General features: G+C 41.5%; 1 protein-coding gene and 1 non-coding gene across 2 annotated transcripts in view; one reads left to right on the top strand and one right to left on the bottom strand.

The window, feature by feature from the left end:
* The first annotated feature begins 582 nt into the window (after positions 1-582).
* Positions 583-22,443, top strand: part of LOC139223679 (cilia- and flagella-associated protein 47-like) — a 47,168-nt gene continuing 25,307 nt past the window's right edge. The window contains exons 1-37 of the mRNA XM_070855653.1: positions 583-726; positions 1,208-1,368; positions 1,513-1,628; positions 2,210-2,348; positions 2,436-2,520; positions 2,604-2,744; positions 3,006-3,175; positions 3,553-3,659; positions 3,803-4,032; positions 4,123-4,330; positions 4,613-4,838; positions 5,145-5,297; positions 5,386-5,581; positions 5,722-5,818; positions 5,906-6,122; positions 6,214-6,458; positions 6,609-6,739; positions 7,438-7,560; positions 7,658-7,789; positions 7,932-8,009; positions 11,589-11,736; positions 12,021-12,103; positions 13,525-13,723; positions 13,918-13,994; positions 14,272-14,488; positions 16,499-16,724; positions 17,517-17,628; positions 18,000-18,127; positions 18,556-18,656; positions 19,081-19,203; positions 19,339-19,564; positions 19,679-19,750; positions 20,179-20,316; positions 20,556-20,637; positions 20,776-20,871; positions 21,250-21,421; positions 22,067-22,164. Of these exons, the coding sequence (XP_070711754.1) occupies positions 583-726; positions 1,208-1,368; positions 1,513-1,628; positions 2,210-2,348; positions 2,436-2,520; positions 2,604-2,744; positions 3,006-3,175; positions 3,553-3,659; positions 3,803-4,032; positions 4,123-4,330; positions 4,613-4,838; positions 5,145-5,297; positions 5,386-5,581; positions 5,722-5,818; positions 5,906-6,122; positions 6,214-6,458; positions 6,609-6,739; positions 7,438-7,560; positions 7,658-7,789; positions 7,932-8,009; positions 11,589-11,736; positions 12,021-12,103; positions 13,525-13,723; positions 13,918-13,994; positions 14,272-14,488; positions 16,499-16,724; positions 17,517-17,628; positions 18,000-18,127; positions 18,556-18,656; positions 19,081-19,203; positions 19,339-19,564; positions 19,679-19,750; positions 20,179-20,316; positions 20,556-20,637; positions 20,776-20,871; positions 21,250-21,421; positions 22,067-22,164 (5,397 nt within the window). The remainder of the gene's footprint in view (positions 727-1,207; positions 1,369-1,512; positions 1,629-2,209; positions 2,349-2,435; positions 2,521-2,603; positions 2,745-3,005; positions 3,176-3,552; positions 3,660-3,802; positions 4,033-4,122; positions 4,331-4,612; positions 4,839-5,144; positions 5,298-5,385; positions 5,582-5,721; positions 5,819-5,905; positions 6,123-6,213; positions 6,459-6,608; positions 6,740-7,437; positions 7,561-7,657; positions 7,790-7,931; positions 8,010-11,588; positions 11,737-12,020; positions 12,104-13,524; positions 13,724-13,917; positions 13,995-14,271; positions 14,489-16,498; positions 16,725-17,516; positions 17,629-17,999; positions 18,128-18,555; positions 18,657-19,080; positions 19,204-19,338; positions 19,565-19,678; positions 19,751-20,178; positions 20,317-20,555; positions 20,638-20,775; positions 20,872-21,249; positions 21,422-22,066; positions 22,165-22,443) is intronic.
* Positions 3,408-3,479, bottom strand: trnad-guc (transfer RNA aspartic acid (anticodon GUC)). The gene has a single exon. It is a non-coding gene; the product is annotated as a tRNA-Asp (tRNA).

Raw genomic sequence — 22,443 nt, 5'->3', positions numbered from 1 at the left:
GATTTTGTGTTGTACAAAGTATAGTTATCATATTTTATCTGTATTATAGTATGTTGTATTTGCAAAAACACACTATTAGAGTAGTGTAGTTGGAAGACAAAACATTTACACGGTGTTCAACCAGAGGATGAGATTTTAGATTGGTTTAACTATCCGTGTAGGAAATGCATTGTTATGCCCCATGGAAAAACGCTGAGAGGCGGAGATAAGCTGAGAAATGTCTCCGTTTTAGAAAACACCGCAGCTTTTTGAATAAAACTGAGTCTACCTAGACATGGTATCAAAAAATGTAATTCCGCTGTAATAAAAAATATACTTTAGTTCTGTAAAAAGTTCAGCACCGCCCGCCTGGACTGCCCCAGGTCATAAAAAACGCGAGCGCAGCTACAAGTCGTCGCCTAGAAACCACCTGAGCTGTCAACCTTTGTTTAGTCTCCAGCGTTTGTGTAGCAACGCTGAAGTTTACCATCGGTATGTCAGTCAGCAGAGCGGACCACATCGCTAGTTGAGTTAGTTTACTGCTTGTTAACGCGAGGAAAAAGCATTTGGTGTGTGAGTGAGTGGTAACCAGAAGGTATCACCATGCCTGGAAGTTGCGTTCGTGTTGACCCCCCGTTTGTCGAGTTCAACGGTGTGAAAGTCGGGCAGGTGTACAGGACGACAGTCACGGCAGTAAACATCGGGAAAACCTCCAAGAAAATAAGGATTGAAAAGCCCACGTCAAAGGTAGTGTAAACTCCGAAGTGGTTCGAACAACAAACCAAACAAACTAAAGTTCACAAACGGCCCAGTTGTAGTAAAATGTGAATTTAGCTAGCTAAAACATTAGCCAACTTAGCTAACACCTCTGCAAGGAACTTCGTTAGCTAGCTAAAGTTAGCTAGTCAATTAGCTAGATAATTAAATATGCAAATGTGAATTTGGTTATAATTTATTCCTATTTTTCTCCTTTTCAAGAGAGTCTGCCACATTTCAAAAATGGCCCATCTTCTCTAAAGGAACTAATTAGTATTTAATTCTCCATTAACTCTCTCAGCTTTACCTGAATATATTGTATTAGCATTTGGATCGGTAAGACGCATTTTGTCCATCTCTTAAAATGCATCTCCAAGTGTTGTTTCAATTAAAAAGGAAATACCAAAGTGGTTCCTTCTGTGCATTTCTTTGATGCCCTTCTCACCCCCTCTCCCACTCCTTCTTCCTGCAGTTGTTGAAGTTCACAGCATCGAGCTCAGCCGAGGCGGTGGCTCCTGGTCTGTCTGTCAGCGGCCTGCTGGAGTACACTCCAGATGATGAAGAGGAGGAGGTCAGAGACTGCCTTCTCATTCATGTAGATGACGTGGAGACCATCAAGATCCCACTGCTGGGGTAAGCAGGCTAGAAATAGGATATATGTTAACATATGATGTACATTGAAGATATTTAGGACCGGACACACTGCCTGTGACATACAGAAGTCACATATTGATGTTTATGCACACATCTCTTCATCTTCTTTATGTTCTCCTCCAGGTTCCCCAAGGCTTGTTCCCTCCTAACTGACTCCGTACTAGACTTTGGCTGTGTTGCTGCCAGTAGTCAGGTGATCAGCAAACATCACCACATAACCAATCGAGGAACAGCGCCAGGTAAACCGAGCTTGCCTTTCTTAGATTCCTGAGATGCTGTATTTAAATATCTCTCAAGGGGATGACATGTTCATTTTCCCCAACACAGAATCCATGATCCATCAAATTATTAAAGTATTAGCTGCTGCTGTAAGTGATATCTATTATCAGAAAACAGTTTTCTTTTTAAGCCTGATAATGCAATTACCAACTTTTTAAATAATCAGTATACTTGATCATTTAATAGATATGAAAGTGGTCAAAATCCCTTGTTCAAAGTGAATAAAATGAAATCACAGAGTTCTGGATGTAGGAATGTAAAACCTGAGAACTTATGTAGACGGTAAACAATCAGCAGTATTTTATAAAACTGAAACATGCCGAACCAAGTTATGTATCAGCATTTTTGTAACTCGTTTGAGATTTAAGTGCTATTGATATAAACTGGTACTTTACTTTTCTTAAATGCAGTGAGCATTTTTTTAAACCAAACACCTTGCCAGTGATAAACCACTGTTTGAAGAAGAGGGTTTGCACTAGGGATTATTAAATGAATTCACTCCATGAGCATACGCCTATGTTTTTGTGTGTGTGCGTTGAAGGTGTGTTCCATGTGCAGTACAGCGGAGACCCTTTAGTCACACTCTCACCCTGCAGTGGAGTCGTAGCTGCTGGCACCACCCAGTGGCTGAAAGTGGAACTGCGCACAGATGGACCCAGACTGATCAATGAAAAGGCGCTGTAAGAAAACCTCTATAACACCAGTCCAAGATATCTCTAAAATCGCTTAAGTCACTCTACCTGGACCTCATCTTCCCTCTGTCTCAGGGTGAAACTCCAGAATCGTCCTCCCGTAGTTCTCAGTATCAGGGCTGAGGTGGTGGACCAGCTCCTTGAGGTCCTTGACCTGCAGGTAATTCAATGGGCCAAGTTATATGAAGATGCATGTGCTTATTTCTGTTGATGAAGAAAGCATAATGCTGTGCTATTTTACAGGGGGCTCCACTGTCCTGTCTGTGGTTTGGACCTGTGTACTTTGGGACGTCCCGTGTGGAGAATGTGGTTCTGAGAAACAATGCACCCCAGGCTTGTGACTGGGTCTGCTTGCTCCAGGATACTGCTGCAGGGACTGAGGTGGTGAGTGATGCCCTTAACGAATGTCAGTTACTGCCATATAGATAGGCATGTTTGCATTTAGGTAAAGAAATGGTTCGGATTGATAGAAGGGAAGAATGTAGCTGTTAAAGTTATTAGTATGGGAGGTGGGCAAGTAGAGCTGCAGATATAGACTAGTAGCTGGGGTAGGGGTAAACAGGAAAAGGTTGTTAGGTTTGGTTGGAAGATGGATTGGAGGCCAGTTTTACTGAACTAGAAATGTAACTTGTGTTGCCTGTGTAGGGAACAGACCTCCAGAAGAGCACAGATGCAGCCCTGCTGGAGAGAATGCGGAGGTGCAGCCCAGCCACCCAAGACGTCTCTCAGGCGTTGGTGTGTGTACCAAAACAGGGTCGACTGGGGCCGTACGACAAAACCACTGTGGCAATATGCTTCAGTCCTATCTGCAAGAGGTAAATTGTCTGCGAATGTGTCTGATATTAACCAACATATTCTCTCTGAATTTCATATATAAGAGTCTAAAGTAAGTAATGGCCCCAACATTAATATTACAAGAACCGCTGCATAGAAATTTCGATGTAGTAATGTTGAAATAGAGGATTGTTCAGTAAAGTATCTGACAGTGTTAATATAAGGATAAAAGCAATGGATAGAGACCAGCTGGAGGAAGGAAAAAAGGTGTAACTCCCCGTCGGGGAATCGAACCCCGGTCTCCCGCGTGACAGGCGGGGATACTCACCACTATACTAACGAGGAGCTGTTACTGTAACAGTAAGGGCGTGGCCCGTTTTACTGTCACCACCACAAAACAGCACACTGTCTCTTTCAGCTTAACAGCAGGGAAGAAACACGTTTACCCAACCAGCCGACAGGACTACTGTCTTTTCCTGCTGTTTGAGTCAGTTGGAAGCAGATATGGCTTCACTCACCACAATGGTACTCTCAACACACACACACACACACCACATTGTATAGTGAAACATGATACAAGTGCTCACAGGGCTCATAAGTAAGATTGATCATTAAAGATAGATCATGATGATATCTTCAGTAAAACGGTCTTTTCTCTGTCTCTTTAGGTGACAGCAGTGTGGAGCTGGCAGTGACAGCCTCCGGAGTGCCTGTGTCTCTGGTACCTAGTCCCTCTGAAAGATTTGATTTCCTCACATGTGTCACAGGCCAAGGTGTGGACCTGCTGTGTGTGCTACAGAACCTCTGCCCTCAACTTCCCATCAACTTTCGCTTCCGCAAGTTGGCACATTTCACAACCAAGCCCTCCACTGGCACAATCGCGGCTGGGCAAAGCCAGGTGAGGATGGTGTTTGATTCAGTTGTTTATGTATAAATCCAAGAGGAGCCATCAATGTGGAAACTTTTTTCTCTCTGCTGTGATCCCCAGGATGTAGTTTTGTCCTTCACTGCACGGCAGCAAGGGAGCTTCCAGGTGTGTCAGAAGCTGGATGTCTTAGGTCATGTTTTTCAAAGGGGTGCCAAAACCGCTGAAGATGGTATTGAACTAGAGCTTTGCCGCTTCCACACCGTTACCCTACACTTGTCTGCTGTCTGCCGCAGTGAGACCACACACCCAGCGCCTAAACTAAATCCTGGTGAATATTGAATAATTAATCCTGTGAAAAGACCAAAACCAGCAGCGTGTGTGTCTCTACTTTGACTTTTCTACTCTGTTTGTGGCTCTCAGTCCAAAGCTGGTTTTTGCTCAGGATACACTCAGAATACTTGACAGTAGTATCAAATCACTGATGGTTTGGGTCTTTTCATGGAATTAGTTGACAGTAAAAAGAGTGCATATTTCCAGACTTATCTTTTCATTGGATGATTTTAATACTCATACCTGTCCTCCTGTCCTACTTTAATCGGCTGCTTCACAGGCATCACTCCAGCAGTAACCAATCCAACCGGATCACAGCCTCTCGTGCGGTCAAGTGAAATGGCTCGCTGTGGGATGGTGCGTGCTGCTGTCCTCAGCGCTGACAAAACACGGCTCCACATGCATCGCAGGGAGAGGAGTCAGAACATAGAGGGGGAAGAGTTCCTGGCTTTTCCTAATGACCGAGCAACAAGCATTAGACCTGCTTCTGCACACAGACAATACAGGTAGAGCTTAAAGAAACACTCTTTCACAGGCCGACAGCCAATTCATCAACTGAAATGTGACTAAAACAACAAATCCATATTTCACCAAAAGTATGAAATATAGTTCATTATGAAGTATGTGCTGTTAAAATCTCTTACAAACAAATTCTTGTTTAGCTTCTTTTAACAGTAAATGTTGACTCTGTGGTCTCTAACACAAAGTTGTATATGTGCTAATTGCTACAACAAGAATATTCTTGTTTTAAAGTTATCCCAGTTTAAAGATTCCACAGGTGCTGAAGGAACTCCTGTCTTTGTCGCACTCAGGACCATCTTCACTGGTGTACACCGCTATCGCTATGTGGACACCAGCTATGCCTTCACTGAGGAAGAGGAGGAGCAGAGACGGCAGCACCGTCAGATTTATGCTGACTTCATCAAACAGCTCAGACAAACCCGGTTGCAGAAAGTCAAGGAGAGGTAGGCTTTCTTATGTATACTATCTAACCATCTGTCTTATAGTTAATAGTACAGTTTAACTTCTTTTTTATTGTTTTTTGGTTTTTAGACAAGAAAAAGTGGAGGATGATGTGGATATTGGGATTGTGCCTTCTCAAGGGCTTGTTCCTCCTAGACTTCACATCAGTGACCTGGAAAGCAGTAAGGTCTCAAAGACCAAGCCAAACTACGGCTATGCTTCCCTAGCCACCAAACGCAGTTGCCCCCAAGACATGACATCCATTAGCCGGCAGGTCAACAGTCAGGTCAGATCAAAGGTGGACCAAAGAAAGCACCAGTTAATTCAATAAACTAGAAACTATTGCAAGGATTGGACAGAGCGGAGTTTCACTGCAAAAAGTTTGTTTTATCTCTCAGGTGTCTCTGTCTCTTGTGTTCACTCAAGGTTTCAGAGGTCATGAATGCAGTTCCATCTACCAGCCAGGAGGTGGCACACTGCAACAGGACTCTGACGGCTCAGGAGCTCTACCAAGTTTACATCGGTTAGGGATTCATTTCAGAAGTGCTACAGTCACTGTTTCGAAGAAAAGCTTGACGTTCAAAAGCCAATCTCACTCTTCTCTCATTAGGTCCATTGTTTGTAGACTTTGGCGAGGTGTGTGCGCAGTCACTGTGTGTTCAGAAGCTGGAGCTGATCAATCATTTGTCAGTGTTCGTCTGGGTGCAGCTGGAGGTGGACTGCCCTGAGCTGCAGGGCTCCTCACCCCTCTCCCACGTCCTGCCACCCCACTCCCACAATACTCTACCCCTGACGTTTCAAAGCAGCAAGCTGGGTCACTTTTACAGGTTGGCGGGGGAAGCAGCTCAACACACTTTTATTATACAAAAATCAGTTATTGCTGTTGAAGTGTGATAGAAAAATACTCCTTTCTTCCAGACCTGTATCCTACTCTGTGAACCAGCAACACCCTGGTCAGATACTGGTCCAGGCCCAGGTTGTCCCCTTGGCTCTAGAGATGTCCACCACCCGACTGGTGCTCCGCCCCACCCCCAATCTGCTCGCCCAGTCAGGATACAGAAGCTCAGTTACCCTTCGAAATCAACAAAACCATGCAACAGACTTCACATGGAGACCAGTAGTCACAGAGAGTGGCATCCTGTTCTCCATTCGACCTGCTACAGGTGCTATAAGTACAGCTCAGTTTTAGTGCCCTTTGGTGTGAGCATTTTCAAAGCTGTGATATCAGGATTTTCACTGAATCTTCTGGCTTTTTAACGAATAGATTTGAATTTGAATTAGAGCTACTACAACAAATCTTCCCCCTTCCTCAGGCACAGTGGAGCCATACAGGGAATTGGACTGTGAGGTGGTGTGGCATCCCTCCTTCTCCTCCCCTCCAGAAGGAGACTTTGACCTCTGTGTCCATGAGGGCAACACACAGCGTCTGCACTGTGTTGCTAAGGTCTGACCCTAGATGAAGGGAGATTACTTTGAATTATCTCCTCATATTTACTACTTGTTGGCTTTGAATAACGTAGTGACATTATACCTAGAACCAACCATTTAAGTACTGATATTATGCTTTACGGTATTTTTCAGACATCCAAGAATCAGTGGCCACACATTAATGATGTAATGTCAACTCCACTGAGCTATAATTAGGGTTAATACAAAAAGATTTTCAACCATCTAAAACATCAGTTATGAATTAAATGAAATAAATGATCAAATAGAAGGAGTCTCTTTGTTGACCAATGTTCAGCCATCATATGAGACCAAATCCTTCAAAGAGGAAGATAACGATTCCTCCTCTCAAAGCAGCCCCAGCAGACCAGAACAAAATTCAGCAACAAGATGTATTGTGATTGAAGTGAGGCTTTTGGCTTCAATGCTTTTTTCTGTGGAAAAACTCTCCTGCTCACATTAGCTGCTGTGTATCGCTATCATCATCATCATTGTTATTGCTCTCCGCGTTGTACACATCCTCCAAATGCATGTGCTCAGGGGGCTGTCAAAAGTTATATTGTAAAATATGGGGAATCTGTGACTAGAATAGAATTAGACAAGGCAAGGGAGAGTGGGCGAAGTACAAACGTAGAATAAAACACAGAACAATGGTATATAACATGGAGAGAATTTTCCTCTCTGCCCTTCTCTCAGGTTGGATCCACCAGTGTCCAGCTGGCAGAGAAACATGTCCAATTTAGATCAGTGCCTCTCAACATGCCTTCCATCAGAACTGCAGTCTTACACAACACTGGACAGAACCATGCCTACTACCAGGTGCCCATACACATACTCAGAGGTTTTGAACATACACAGATACTTGAACACACCAAACAAGAAAATAGCCAGTGTCTCTCTGCTTTGTTTGAGACAGGTGTTAGATGTTTGCCCTCTGCCAGGCATGGTGGTGAGTCCATCTGAGGGCGTGGTGCCAAGCAGGGGGCAGGCTGCACTCAAGATCCACTTCAACCCTGACTCTGTTATCAAGTTCGACACCAGAGTGGAGGTGAGTGAGACACAGGAAGACAGAAAAGAGGTCTACATTTTCATGCTATAGTGATTTGTCTTTGTGTGTGTGTGTGTATGTCTGTCTGTAAGAAATAAGGAGAGGAATTGATGTACACTGAGAATATGTGTGTGCATTACAGATAGCTCTGAGGAACATGAAGTCCATTGAGCTCAGAGTGGGCGGATCAGTGGAGCCTCCAAATGTGGACATCTCTGTGGTGAGCTTGTGTGTGTGTGTGTGTGTGTGTGTGTGTGTGTGTGTGTGCGCGTGCGTGCGTGCGTGCGTGCGTGCGCGTGCATGCTCACAATGTTTTTTCAATTGAGGAATGTCGAGCCACAGCAATAAACATGGCTAGAGAAAAAAATACATAAAAATAGAAGTATACGATAGTTCTAGCTATCATAATTGTATTTAGAAAACTCCTTTTATTTACATAATTAGAGCTTATAGAAGATGACAAGTTGTGAGCAACTTGTCAAAAACTTGCAAATGAACTTGTTAAAAATGCACTTTATGTGACCTCAGCACTCAGTGCACCATTAAACTTTTATTCCCTGTGAAAAACAGTGAGCAAACGACAAAGCTCAAAGTCTAAATCATTAAATTTTCATCTTTTACTCTGCTGATACAGCAAGTAATGGGAAGATCAACGGCATTGTCCCTTGTGTAATTGAAATGTCTGCTGCGTATGCTGTGTTCTTTAACATATATTAGTATTGCAGCTGGAACCAAAACTACTATGATGTGCATCATGATTTTCTGTTAATATCTTATATCATTTTTTGGCAGGCAGGCTGAGAGGGGTTTTAAACTCTTAGCAAAGAAATGGTTGTTAAATAGTTAAGCATAAATCTGCTTTGTTTGTTCGTGTTAGTTTTCATGTTTTCATGTCTAAAACTGTCTTGCTTTCTCTTTCCTCTTTTTAATCAGAACCACAATGGGAATCAGCTTTTAGCTTTATTGGATTTGCTGTCTTATATTTACCGTTATTATAGTCTAATAAATCTTTCTTTTTCTATCCCATCTATCCTTCTATCCAATCTATCTAATTTTTTGCTTCATGCCGCAAGCCCAATTGATCTAATGAACGGTTTGTTCATCAGATTGATTGCACTTGGTACAAAGGATCCATTTGTAAATGATAAGAAGAAGAAGAAATTTGATTTGAAGCCGCTTTGATGTAATCCAAGGACACTTTACATAAACAAGCAAGAAAGGATAAGTCTTCAGTCTAGATTTAAAGACAGTAATTGACTCAGCATTGCAAATTGAGAGGGGGTGTAGTTATGGAGGAAATCAGCATGGTATTCAGATTTGTTGTCGTGCACGAGTGAGAGCTCCGTTTGTTTCATTCACGTCTTTCAGTCTTTTTGGATGAAGGCAGTTCATTTGATTCACCAGAGGTGGTTCACAGTGTCGTCATGAAGGTATTAACTCCAATTCAGAGTTGGGGGGGATGTTCAGTGTCCGTAACAATATAGTATTATTACACAGAGCACGTAATGACTTTTGTTGATGACCTACATTTTCTAGACTCTTCTAACAACCCCAGCCATCTTCTTTTTATTTTCCACAGTTTTCACTGGCTACCCGACCAGACTGAGATGCATAACACAAAGCTGCTCTCTATTAGGCTGACATACACTTTTTTGCCACAATATTTTGACCAACTTCAAATTCCTTAATTATTACACAAGAAATCGTCACTGACTACATACAATTCAGTTTGTTACAAAGAAGACGAACAAACTAACAAAGCATGAGTATCACATCAAGTGTGTAGGTGATCCATTGCGCTCTTTCTCTGAGAAGGGAAGTGTGTATGTCTTTTGATATGTGAAGGATGTGGAAAATCCTACACACTTAATATCACCCTATAGCTCAGAAATCTTGTAGCTATGAATGCCAGCTTGCAGTTATTTTTGTCAGTGGGGCTGGAATAGATGTGTTCATTTGATGTTTCATTTCTAAGCCATGTTGTTGCACACGGTCCTCCCTTGTTGGTTTTTGATCAGTTGCACTGTTTATTTTTTTAACGCTGGTATGCGTATTCTGTGTAAACCCCTTTATCATGTCTTTGTGACGATAGATGAGTAGTATTTGGCCTCTTCCGCTACAACTGTTTCCCCATTTTGCTTGAAAATGGATGCAAAATACATTATTGTTACTTGGATAGTGATCATCAGACCTGTTTTTAAGCTGATGCTTGCTACCATTCCACTCCGTTCTCACAAAGCAACACTAGCATATATTTACAGATTGACAGACGTGTAAATGCAAAATGAGAAGAAAATCTAAAGAGAGAAGAGAAGACAAGAACATACAATTCATCCACCCACACAGTCCCAGCAACCCCCTTTATAAAAGACTTAGAAAAGAGGACACCCACTCTGAAATATCTAATCTTTGGGGAAGCTTCATCTTAACTGCTGTCAAGCCAGAAAAAAGGACCTTCTTTTGATTTTTTTTTGGAAGATTAGGAAGCATCTCATCAAGCACTGTGCTTAGTAGACATGGCATGAGAACCAATAACATCTGATAATTTATAGTATAAGCTACTTGACTGTCAGAAAATATGTAGATATACTGAATGTGCAAATAGTAATGGTATGTTGGACTTCATTTTAAACTATAAACTTTTTAAAATTTAGTATAGTATCAGTATATCATTTTATACTCTAATAGTTGGTGATTGTAACTGTATGCAGTGATAGAAACATTGCATCATTCACTTTTCCAGTTAATAGCCTGTCCATACTTGAATTTACACACAGTTACACAACTATACTACACTTATATTCCTGTGCATTTTGTATTTGACAGCTTTGCATGGCATTACAATTAAAACAGATATATGAAGCATGTGAATTATATGCACAGGTGTTTAATTCTTGGATCATCAGGACACCATTGTGATTTATCACAGTGTGTATTCTTCAGTCTTGTCTTGAGTAAGGAGAGAGGGAGGAAATGGGAGCTGGGGATTCTGCTGTTGTTGTAATTGTGTAAAAATTCAATAAAATTATTATAGAAAGAAATCTCAATTTTCAGATTCCACTTACAGCATTCAAGAGCATAATGGACATGAATGTGCACAGTTTTGAATTAGTGGTGATGGAGCCCGGGGTGCTTTAGTTGGAAAAGGACACCTGGATCATTTCCATGGTTTTTATCAGTCCTAATCTTCACAAAGGTGATAATACCTTTGCTCATGGATGTTGAAAGTAAAAAATAGAGAGGAAGCAGTTGTGCAAGGAGGAAGAAAAGACATTAGACTTTGTGTGAATGTATGTGTGCATCAGTGTGTTTCTTGGGAAACAGCAAAGGTTGCACCTTTGAAAGAATTGGAGCTGAGGATAGTCTGCTATGGTACGTCTCTAGACGTTGAAAGCAGAAAATAATTTTTTCTCTTTCATTCTTATTTGCCATAGTTGTTAAGGCTGGAACAGAGTTTCTTTGGCAGGATGTGATACTTCAGTTGCTCTCTGAAACTTCAAGAGAGGAGTAGAGTTTTGCCACTCAAGCTGAATAGATAAAAGGAATAAAGAGACTTTTCAGTCAGTTAATCAGCTCTCTCTCATGAAAGGTACAAAGTTCACCTTTTCTGTATGATATTTATGTTGTCGTTTACTTTCCTGAATGGTAAATAATTGGATAATTACATTTCTGGGCATGACAAATGGAATGGCATTTATTAATTCCATTCATCATGATACACAGAAAATGCTGGTTTGAGGCCTGACATATCGTTTGATATTTCTTTCATCTACTTGTGAAACCCCTTCTCTCTTTTCAGTCCCATTTCCAGTTTTCCAGTGTCCATGTTGGTTCTCAGCAAGCGATACCGTTTGTTGTGACAAATCGTTCATCAGCCGCAGCCCAGGTCACCTTCGGCCTGTCAGAATACACAGACTTCTCTGTGCAGCTCTGTCAGCCTTCAGCAAGTACGTATTTACACTTACAATGCAGCGTATTCCACAGTTAATATATGGTGGTGGGTGGGTGTATGTTCTAAGAAGAAAAGAGGCTTGTTCATGCAACCCAGGACATGATATTGCTTTGCTTTGTGTGTGCTGTGACAAGAATAGATAAGGAAAGATTAGAAGTAATTTATGAAAAGAAAAGTGTTAAACACGACTTCAATACACAGCATATTGTCCTGGCTTTACTGAGCTTTGGTGTGTGAGCGCTTTTGATTTTGTGTTTTGTTCATGTGCATTTTTATGAGCAGAGAAGGAGCAAAGCGTCAGTGTTGTGGAGGTCCGGGGTTACCAGACAGTGGACTGCTCCCTGGTCTTCTCCCCCACCCAGGTGAGATTTTGGCCAAACATCCCAGTAGATACAGTATCATATTCTGCTTTTAACTTTGATTATTTTCTAAACCTTTCCTCTGAACAGTAATCATATCTTTAGCAACCCGTCTGTCAGTCTTTTGGCTCCTCCTCTTGCTGAAGGTGTGCACCTCAGAAACACAAGAATTTATAGGGTTGTGTTTTTTTGAAAGCATTTCCAAAAACTCGAGGGTTAAAGTGCAAGGAATGGTTTAAATAGTATGTTTATCTGCTAATGTTTGCCATGATAGTTTGCATGTCTAGCTAACTAGTTACCTACAGCAGTAACCAAGACTCAGTGAAAAGCGTAAGGAGCATGGTTTGAGGGCTAACAATTTATGTTAAAAAACAAACCATCTAGCACATCTACTTTATAATATATCCCCACTGTGTGGAGGTCTAGGATGCTATCAGTGTTTCTTTATTTCCATGGCTTACATTATATCAACTTTTTCCCTGGGGCATGCAGCTTTAGCCTCAGTCTTTTGGTGTTATATTGTTTATGCCATGTAAGCCATTAAGTGCATGTTCAAGGCTATTGTTAGCTTAATTTCATTTCATTTCTTTATTATTCAGGACAACACGCATTAATCAACGTTCTGTAAATGTGCCAATGTTGTTAGTGCAATTTTCACCTGCAGTCCTTTGGCAGGATGTTTTCAAACCCATTAAGCGAATTAAGTAGGTAGCTACAGCTGATAAAAGACTGCTAGAATAAGAGGCCTCATTTAGTCTGTGTTTGCCTGAAATCAAAGACGTAGTGTTACTGTACTGTTTCAGGGTTAGGGTTCGTTTATACTTTATACCATATATAGTTTAGTTTATAGTCTGGATATCAAAACTCCTTATCCCATTTCTACCACTCTGTTTTCCTGTCTCTCTTTTTAGTTTGAACATAACCCTAACCCTACATTCAAAAGACCTCATTTTAAGTGGTAAATCTGACACCTTTAACATTGGCTGTGCTCTGGTCATATGGCTGTGCTGCTTTATATGCAGTGCAGAGGCTAGGGAAATACAGCTAAATGCAGTGTAGGTGGCAAACAGTGTAAGGGGACAAGTGTGACCTTGAATCACTAAGAGCTGATAATCAAACAGCAGCAGATGGTAGAGATGCTGGAATAAACCTCAATTTCATCTTTTCTCAGTCTATAAGTGTCGGCAGAGACGGGACAGCGCCTTTTCCATTCAGCCATTATGTGTTTTAGTCTGTTTACTGTTGATGCTGCAGGTATACGTGGCACACAGAGACTTTGATTCAAGTTGGCATAACTTGGCGTGTGACATTTTGTGTTCAGATTTGAAATGGAAACCATGCCCAACATACACAAAAGCTTTGCAGTGATTCACTACAATTTCAAAGAAGTAGAGACGTACAGTTCAGGAAACGTCTCCCCGCAGGTGGGCAGCTATGACTTTGACCTGCCGCTGATGGTCAACGGAGTGAGATGGCCCACTGCCTCTCTGTCTCCTTTCCCTGCTCTGTCCCCCTCCTCCACCTCCTCTTCGCTGTCAGCAGGCAGCAGGAAACATGTCGTCAGACCTCTCCACCAGCCTGTCTCCATGGCGACACGACAGTCACTGCACATACAGGCCACAGGTGGGGTCATTAATGTGGAGCCAGAGTTGTGAGTGCGTTTTTGTGTCAGTGAGTGATATCTATCTGCTGGAATGAAGCTGAAGTCACAGCTGAACTACAGTTACATTATATGTGAAAAGAATACATTTTCACATACAGTGACGGCTAAATATAATGTTTTTCTTTCCCTTGCTGTTTTTTAAAATGTTTTTTAGTGCTGTGTGCCCCATTGGACTTGTCCCCTTCAAGCTTACAGTTCTTCATGGCACCACAGTCTGATGCTTGCACAAAGGTATCGATAAGGATATAACTGCTTCTTATCCTTGTTAAGCCTCCCTCCCGTACCATGTTTTTCCATCTGTTGTAACCTTTTTCATGCTTTCCCTCAGCTTGCTTACTGGATCTCATTCTTCCTCCATTGTCATTGTCACATCTTTCTGTCATCTTACTGCATGTGCTGTCCTACTGAATACATGACACCACTGTTGCTTGTTTCCTTTTATCTTGTCTTCAGCGTTTCTGCTGTCTGTTCATGTAGTACCATTCTGTATCCTGCTCTCTCTCTGCAGACAGTGGAGCTGAAAGCAGTGCGTGAAGACAGTGTGTTTTGGTGTAAAGGTGTCCAAGAGCAAGTAAACTGGTGGTTTGACTGCAGTGCACTAGCGGTATCAACAGAGGATGGAAAAGAAGGGCAGCTATGTACATTGTTTCCATCATCAGGCTGCCTGGGGCCCGGCCAGTCCATCTGTGTGATGGTCAGCATCAGGCCTGAGGCTATGAGACCAGGTAAGAAGTCATTGTGCGTCTAACATCCCTCACAATAGAACTTCACAAAATTAAGACAAAGTAAGGAATAAACTAAATCCAGATTGAAGTAATTCTCAGTTAGAGAATGCTCTCATCTAACTCAGACCATTAAATCACTGGACCTTAATAGTCTTTAGTGATGGACCAGCAAACAAGCAATTATGCTGAAGGCAATACTTGAGCTTGCCACCAGAAACAGGCCATTTTTGTTCAATAGTTTTTGAAAGAAAGCTTTACTTTTTCACCCTAAACTCAGTGTATAGTCATTAAGTCTCTGTGTCAAGTGTCACAAGACTCAAGACTTGCTTATCCTCTCGGAATATAAGACGCTCCTGCAGTGTGCTCCCATATCATTTTTCATGGCTCTACAATAGATATGTGTGCATAATACTCTGTGCTCAGGTGCAGATCATAGTCAAGCGCGTCCTGTCCAGTACATCTAGGGCTTATGTTTTAAATAGGACTGTCATTCGATTAGAGAAACATACTAATTAATCACACAATTGATGCTGTAATTAATGATAAATTAATAATTAATACTCGCTTTTTCCCTTTGAGACTGAAGCTTGTAATAATGTATATTTAAATGTTATATCTTGGATAGATAGATAATGTAGAATTCACACGAAAGTGAGGATTTTTAAATTCAGATACTATCGTCCAATAGCATCTTTTTAACTTTGAACACACACTCTATCCTGTGAAGTACAGATTTCCAATAAAACCATCAAGGCCATTGAAACATGACAGTCAGCTTGAAAGGCATATTTCTTATATCCACATACAGAAATAATAACAAAACCCCAGCCTGTCAAAACCAGTTGAATTTCAAAACCATCAAGGTCATTAAAATTAAATATAATTTTAGAAGGCAGTCATAGGTCATATGCACATTGGCAAAGACAAACCACATCCACTTTACAGACACACACAGAAACAAGTATCAGATTAAAGCTGTAGTGAAGTTTGAATGAGATGCTGCTGCTTCATGTGGATATTTAATACTGACAGCACTAGTTTTTAAGTTTCATTTAGATTTCAAAAAGACAAGACAAAATAGTTGCCTGTATAATCTTCATATTGCAACATAAACGTGATCCTGGTAATGATTACCTTCTTTGTTTCTGAGAACACCACTATAAAAAGAATTAACTCAAACAATCTTTTATCACATCAAGTGGATCACAGCAACCTATATCTTACCTGTATTGAAACGTGGAGCTTTGGGCAGCACTTTCACCAGATGTGTTAAAAAGAAGATGACATACTCATTGGTTGCCCTGGTTACCTGGTGTTTTGGAGAGAGACATGGGAAGGACTAACAGGAACCAATGTTCCTGAGGGAGTTATTAGTGGAGAGAGAAGTTTTACAATGGCCACATTTACGTGAAATATGGCAGGTTGAAATATTCCAGAAACTCAGTTAAACACGTGAATAGTAAGTGCTAACGTGCATACAGATTTAATACCCATTGATAGCACCACCCCAACACTACACTACACTACACTTTGTGATATTGAGCAATGGCAGCTTTGCTCAAACTTAGAATCACATCCACTTAACCTGTATTTCGCCTTGCTTCATTGCTGACAAAGAGACTCGTACCCTGCAATTTCTGTGTTTATGTTCTTTCATTCACTGTGATAAGTGGTGACAATTGAGGTGAGAGGAGGGTTTGCACTTGAAATGGTTTTGTTAAATGTGTGTTACTGAAAAAGAGAAAACTGTCAAGTCTGTCCTCAGCTTGCTTAATGCTGTTGCCACAATCAACAACCTCCATTGGCATCGGAAACGTATTGGAGAAAACGCAAGCAGCCCAAGCTATTTGTGCCACTGCCACAGCATTGATGTATTGTGGCGTTTTTGAGAAGGCGCACGTCATTCACAGGGGCTATTTGCATGGGCTTCGAAGCTAGTTGTGCTCAATGTCCACCTGAAGCTTACACTGACCCGTGTGCTCAATGTGATCTGTACACTTTTTCTCCTAGCGCCTGGAAAAGTGACCAAACTGTCCATCCCACTTTACCTGGGAAACGAGGGAGGAGAGGGGAAAGACGGAGAAGAGGGACATCAACCCTACCGAGAGCTGTCCATCACTATAACTCTCCATCGTCCTCGTATCACCATCCAACCCCCCCAAATCCTCCTTACACCAGTACCCTTGGAAAGCAACGCAACTGCCACACTGACTGTGCTGGCCTCAGGATATCCTGAGTTGGTTCACACACACACACACACACACACACACACACACACACACACACACACACACTCTATTCAACCTAGGCCAAAACTGTTTCAGTAACTGTTATATTTTTATGAATGCCTCACTTTTTGGACCATGACACATGGACAACAGCTTCATGATCACATTTATAGTCGTCAGCTTTTTGGGTAAGCTGAGCTATAACAATGATGCATTTTTATTGTATTTACATTTTTCTAGCTTGTGGCAATTTACCAGCTGCGTTGAGCCATTGGAAGTAAATGAGTGCGGAGGAAACACTCCCACACATATAAACTGACTACATTATTCATTTCAGTGGGATTTTTATCAATCAAGCCAGGACTCATTAACTGGCAGGTCTGCACTCGCATTGGATTTTGCCTACATTTTAAGCCCATAAGCAAATCCACATTCCTCTGTGGTTTACATTGTTACTCAGATTTCATAGTGGACAGCAAGCTGGCTGCATAATTGCAGTTCTGGCAGTGTTTTCTGACCCACATCTCTGTAACTCAACTATAGTGCGTGCTTAAAGATATTTATTATCCTCAAGAAAACATATCTAGAATACTGGTTACACATTCTAATGTCACAAAACAAGAAAGGAATGGCTACTCTATACCCACAGGCAATATGCAGAGAGTGTTTTTAATTTAAACTCTAATTCAATTTAATTTGATAATTCATAAAATCACATCATAGCACACATTATTTCCCATTTAAGTCTCTTTTTGAACGCTGTCTCTATAGATATTTCTTCTGTCTGTCCCCATTTGCAGTGGAACCAGGGTGTCAGCTGAAGTGGATGAGGTGGGGCTGGAGGATGGGACAAAGACACAGCCTGTTTCTATCATCTTTCCAGAGGGTAACAACATCCCTGCCCAAAACGAGGTACAGCCCTGCCATCAGACCAGTTTACACTACTGCACTGTAATTGTTTTAATGTCGATTTATGCTATCAGGGAGGGTAAAATTCAGACGTCTACAACAAAAATTGGTAAATACAATTCAGTCTTTGAATGTATTGTAATATGTGGATGAGTATGCAGTTTACATGCTACTCTAACTGTAGTAAGTTTTAGTAGCAGTCTGAGCAAAACAAATTTTTGCACATTCTGATATCTCACTGAATCCACCTGGTGAGCAGATGACAAAAACTGGATTAATATGACAAGGGTAACTGAGTTTCTTAGCTGGCACTTACACAGAGAAGTCATGGGCTGTAAAATCATCCCACTTTCCCACTCTATCTGCAACCATAGAGACATCTAGCAGGCATCCAGGACCAGGAGGCCAGTGTGACTTCTATAATCTGCAATGTGTCCTTCTGCTCCTATGTCCCTTTGTCCATCTGCACAACCATCACCTTCACCGACCACCTGAGCAACAGGTAAGTAGTTACTGTAAAACATAACCCCTCATATGTCTTTGTCTTATCTCTGTCTTTTTGCCCACAGTCTCCTTTCACCTCACTGTTAAAAATAGTTCCCAACAAACACACTATTTCCATCTGAAATAGAGTAATTTTTGTTAAAGCTCCAGCAATCAGATGTTTTAGGAAATGAGTCAGCCTGTTGGTCGTGGGGTGTTTATTAAAGATTTATGCCCTCAGTAGGAACCGTTGAGCCCGAGCCTGAGAGTCACAGACAGGGTAGTGAAGTCAGACAGTACTGAGAGATGGACTAACACATTGTTAGTTTTGGTCTTTTCGTGGGATATCAACAGCATTATTCTTTAAGGCTGTACGTTTGAAATTGATTCAGTCTGCCAACTTTTTCTGTTCTCTTTCTCCTTGACTCTGCCTTCCCCTGCCTCCAGGTTTAAGGTTAAGTTGTGTGCTATCGCTTACAACTGTCTGTTGACAGTCTGGCCCTTCATGGCCCTGCACCACTCCGAGCAACAGATAGTTCTCAAGACCGGTACTGTACCACACCAACACACACATACACTGTATTATATTGGGCACGAGTAGACGGCTTATCGGTCGTAGTTTTATATATGCACAATTCTCTATTTTAATAAAAATGTCATTCAAATCATTCGTATTGAAATGAAGAATATTTTACCTTTAGGGTGGGCTCCACACTGCCTGGACAAATCAGACACACCTGCACTAGACTGTGCCTGACTGCTTTTGGTTGCTCTTACTTGACATGCTGCTGTTTAACTGAGCTACAAAATGTTATCTGGTCCACGTCAAGCTAACTTAAGCTTTGTTTGCCCCAGTGACATTTGGCAAATAATTAAAAGTGGTGCAAGATGAATAATCGTGCTGCAGCTGGTATTACTTGTTCAGGATTTTTCGTCTTGTATCTGTTTGGTTTATGTGTTACTGTCATTTAGGGGCCACAGCTGTTGAGGCGATCCTTCAGCGTTATCACACACCAAGTCCTGCTTCTGGTCCGACTTCTTCATCCTCCTCATTGTTTGATCACAACAGCTCAACAAACAAGAACCCAGGCTCAGGTCAGAAAACTAAATGTAATGTATGTGTATGTGTGTCTGTTTGTAATTGTTTGAGTCTACCTCTAAATGTTTGTGTATGTCTCAGCAGGAATGTGTTTTTACTTACAGCACTGTGTGCATATCTGTCCTCTTCAGGCTCCTTTCCAGACAGTGACAGTGTGAGCTGTCAGACCAGCAGGGATACAAGTGTCTCTCCTAACAGAGACACTCCAACCAATCTTGGCATCCCAGAATTCCCTGCTGCCAACTCAGAGGAAGGACTATATTACCAGAATGTGTTACTGGCTGTAGAGAGGTGGTTTGGCCTTTTTGGGTGGCCAAGTGGACCACACCCTATCTCTATACCACACACACTTAGAAGGTATGAGGATTTCCCAGTAGATTTGTTCAGGAGCCACAAGTGGAGACTAGGATACGTAGGACCTCAATTTTTAGACTTCTGCTTTAATAACGTATGCCTCCTCTCGCCATCCAGGGTTGTGTCAAAAATTCAAATGGATGATTCCATTGGACGGACTTGTCGAGTCAGTCAAAATAAAGACTCCAGGTGTGTTTACATGTAGTGAATTTTCAGTACACATTTGAGCTGGAAGATAAAATTGTTTTTAGGTTTCTCAAATGAGATGATGAGCCAAGATGACTTGGCTAACATCGTGACAACAGATTATAGATCTGGATGGTTAGATCTAGCCAGCAATTACGATGAAACGAGGTAATTGGGAGGGATAGAAAGAGTCCCTTTGAAAGTAGGTTCTGTCTGCTGAATATTTCGTTTGTACGGAATAGAAATAAGCAAATAATGTTTGTCTGTTTTTGAGATGGCAGTGGGCATTCTACTCAGGTTAGAGCTGAAATGGGGAAAATAATAGATGGTACTTGAACTGGAGTTCTGATGGGATTTAATTTCTTATCATTGGAGGCATATATCTATCTCCAGATGCAAGGCACATCACTGTGTTGTATTATTATGCCTAGGTCAGTAGTGGACATGCTTCATCACCTGACTGGCAAACAGATTCCTGGTATTCCTCGCTGTCAGACGTTTTCCAGTGACATTGGCCAGCGCACCAATCAGCTGCTACAACAGCATAAAGCTATGCTTGCTTTTCTCAGGTAGGCCTTAAACTCACACATACAATGCTGACACTGTTTGACTCCTGACTTAGCTCCCTTTCACACTTGCATTTTGTTACATACAGTATCTGCAAATTTACAATATGACAAAGTTAGAAGCTTTTTGTAACATTAAACTTGCATATATATGTATGTATTTATTTTTCAAGTCCGACAAGGGTTTAAATGACATTTTGGGACCAGTGTCAAGTCTTTCTGTTTTGTCATTATATGTTCAGGGTGCAGGGAGCCAGCCTTTGTCACATCAGAGCAGAGTATTTGCTAGATGTGCAGGAGTTCAAACACTGGTGCTCCCTGCAGGTACAGCTGCAATGCACACAATAAGAATTTGGTCCAAGACCTACAGTAAATACAACTGCATGTCCTCTAAATCACTTTTTATATTTTTATATTGAGAGTTTTGTGTGTCTTGTACATTCATATGTGTGTTTCTCTCAGTCGAATGAGGAAGAACATGATCTGGACTACAGCCTTGTTGACTATGAGTCTCTGAGCAAGCGATCCTGGACCGACCTGCTGCTGCAGATATACAAGGTGAAAAAATCTCTTCATCTCTCTCTGTTTTCCCCTGTCATCCTCAACTATCTTGACATATTTTATGCATTATAAACTGTATATAATATATCCTGGGAAACCACTTCATGTTTTAAAATTCACTGTGATCTTGCTGAAGTCCATAGCTCAGATTTCTTTCTTTTACTTTTGTGATTTTCCACATCTGTCCATTTAATAGAATGGAGCTGCAGTCTGCCTTTGACAATATACATTTATGTCTTTCACCCCCTTCCATGCAGTGGTTAGTAGAAATACCTGGTACTTATTGAGGGTCAAATAAAAGTTGAATGAAAACACTTTGACCTCAGTCTCTTCTTGTTAAATACCAGTATTGAATATTCCTCTGTATGTGCCCAGGTGCTGGTGTTGTGTCACGTGCCAGAGAACAAACTGAACACAATTCTGAACTGCCAAGACATAGATGGAGTCAGCTCACAACCGCGGGCCAGTAACATCTATTCATCCTCAGAGCTCCAGTTGCTCTCATGGCTCAACATGCACTACCAGAGCACGAAGAAGGCTGTATGGGGTTCAGGTAGGATACACAACATGTGTACACGTGTTTCTTTTTATTTATCTATTTTTGGCCTTATAATCCATGGTCTCAACTCAAGTTGTTTAACAAGGAGCTATAATCAAATGCTCTTTTTTATTATACAGTGAACAATGCCTAAAACAACCCGGACTGACCAATAAATATTATTCAAGAATACATGCAACAAAGCCCACTAAATTCAGTCCAGCTTTAAAACAGCAGTGTTCACATCTCACTCACACAGGTCTTGTGACAAAACAGCAGCATCGTGACTAAATGTTTGTATCCTAGCGTGACTTAGCTGAAAAGACTTAACACAGCAGAAGTGCTATCCAAAATGAAGGGAGGTTCTCCCTCTGCTACTCAATATCCCCCAATTCACAGAAACACACGGAAATTTTACCCTGGATTAGAATACCACACTAGAGAAAGTCACATAGCCTCTGCCTCACTCGCTCTGAAACTCCTGACTGGAAACTCTGCCAGTCTTTGGGTAGTTTGTTTTAATATCTGCACTGCATTTCACCCTTTCTGAATACAGGTAGACCTTGAACACTTTGAACATAATCTAATATCCTGCTGTAAGGCTTGAGGCTACGTATAACTGATTGGTTGTTAATTTCTGCATGGTAATGGCAGGTGGTGTCCCATCAGCACGCTGGATAGTGAATTTTGACCTGGACTTAACAGATGGACTGGTGTTAGCTGCTCTGCTTGCTGCCTACTGCCCATACCTGGTCAGTGTGTGTGTGTGTATGAGTCTCCGTGTGTGTTAATTTTTGCAGACCCTCTTCAGTGTGGGTGAGTCAATGAGGGATGGTGGTTAATGTTTGTAAGTGGCACTGTGATTGATGCGATGAGGATGCAATTAGTCCCGAACAAGATTAGAAGAGCCTCTTATCATGCTAAGCACCATTTTGTGTGTGTATGGAAATGTGCATGTGCGTGGGTGTGTGTGAGAGAGAGTACAGCTCACTGCGTATTTTAGTGTTGGTATTTTGCATGCAAGAGTTAGC

This window comes from Pempheris klunzingeri, chromosome 24 (genome assembly GCF_042242105.1).
Source record: "Pempheris klunzingeri isolate RE-2024b chromosome 24, fPemKlu1.hap1, whole genome shotgun sequence".
Lineage (NCBI taxonomy): Eukaryota > Metazoa > Chordata > Actinopteri > Acropomatiformes > Pempheridae > Pempheris > Pempheris klunzingeri.
The sequence above is the reverse complement of the archived record's forward strand: the minus strand, read 5'-3'. Positions and strand labels throughout refer to the sequence as shown.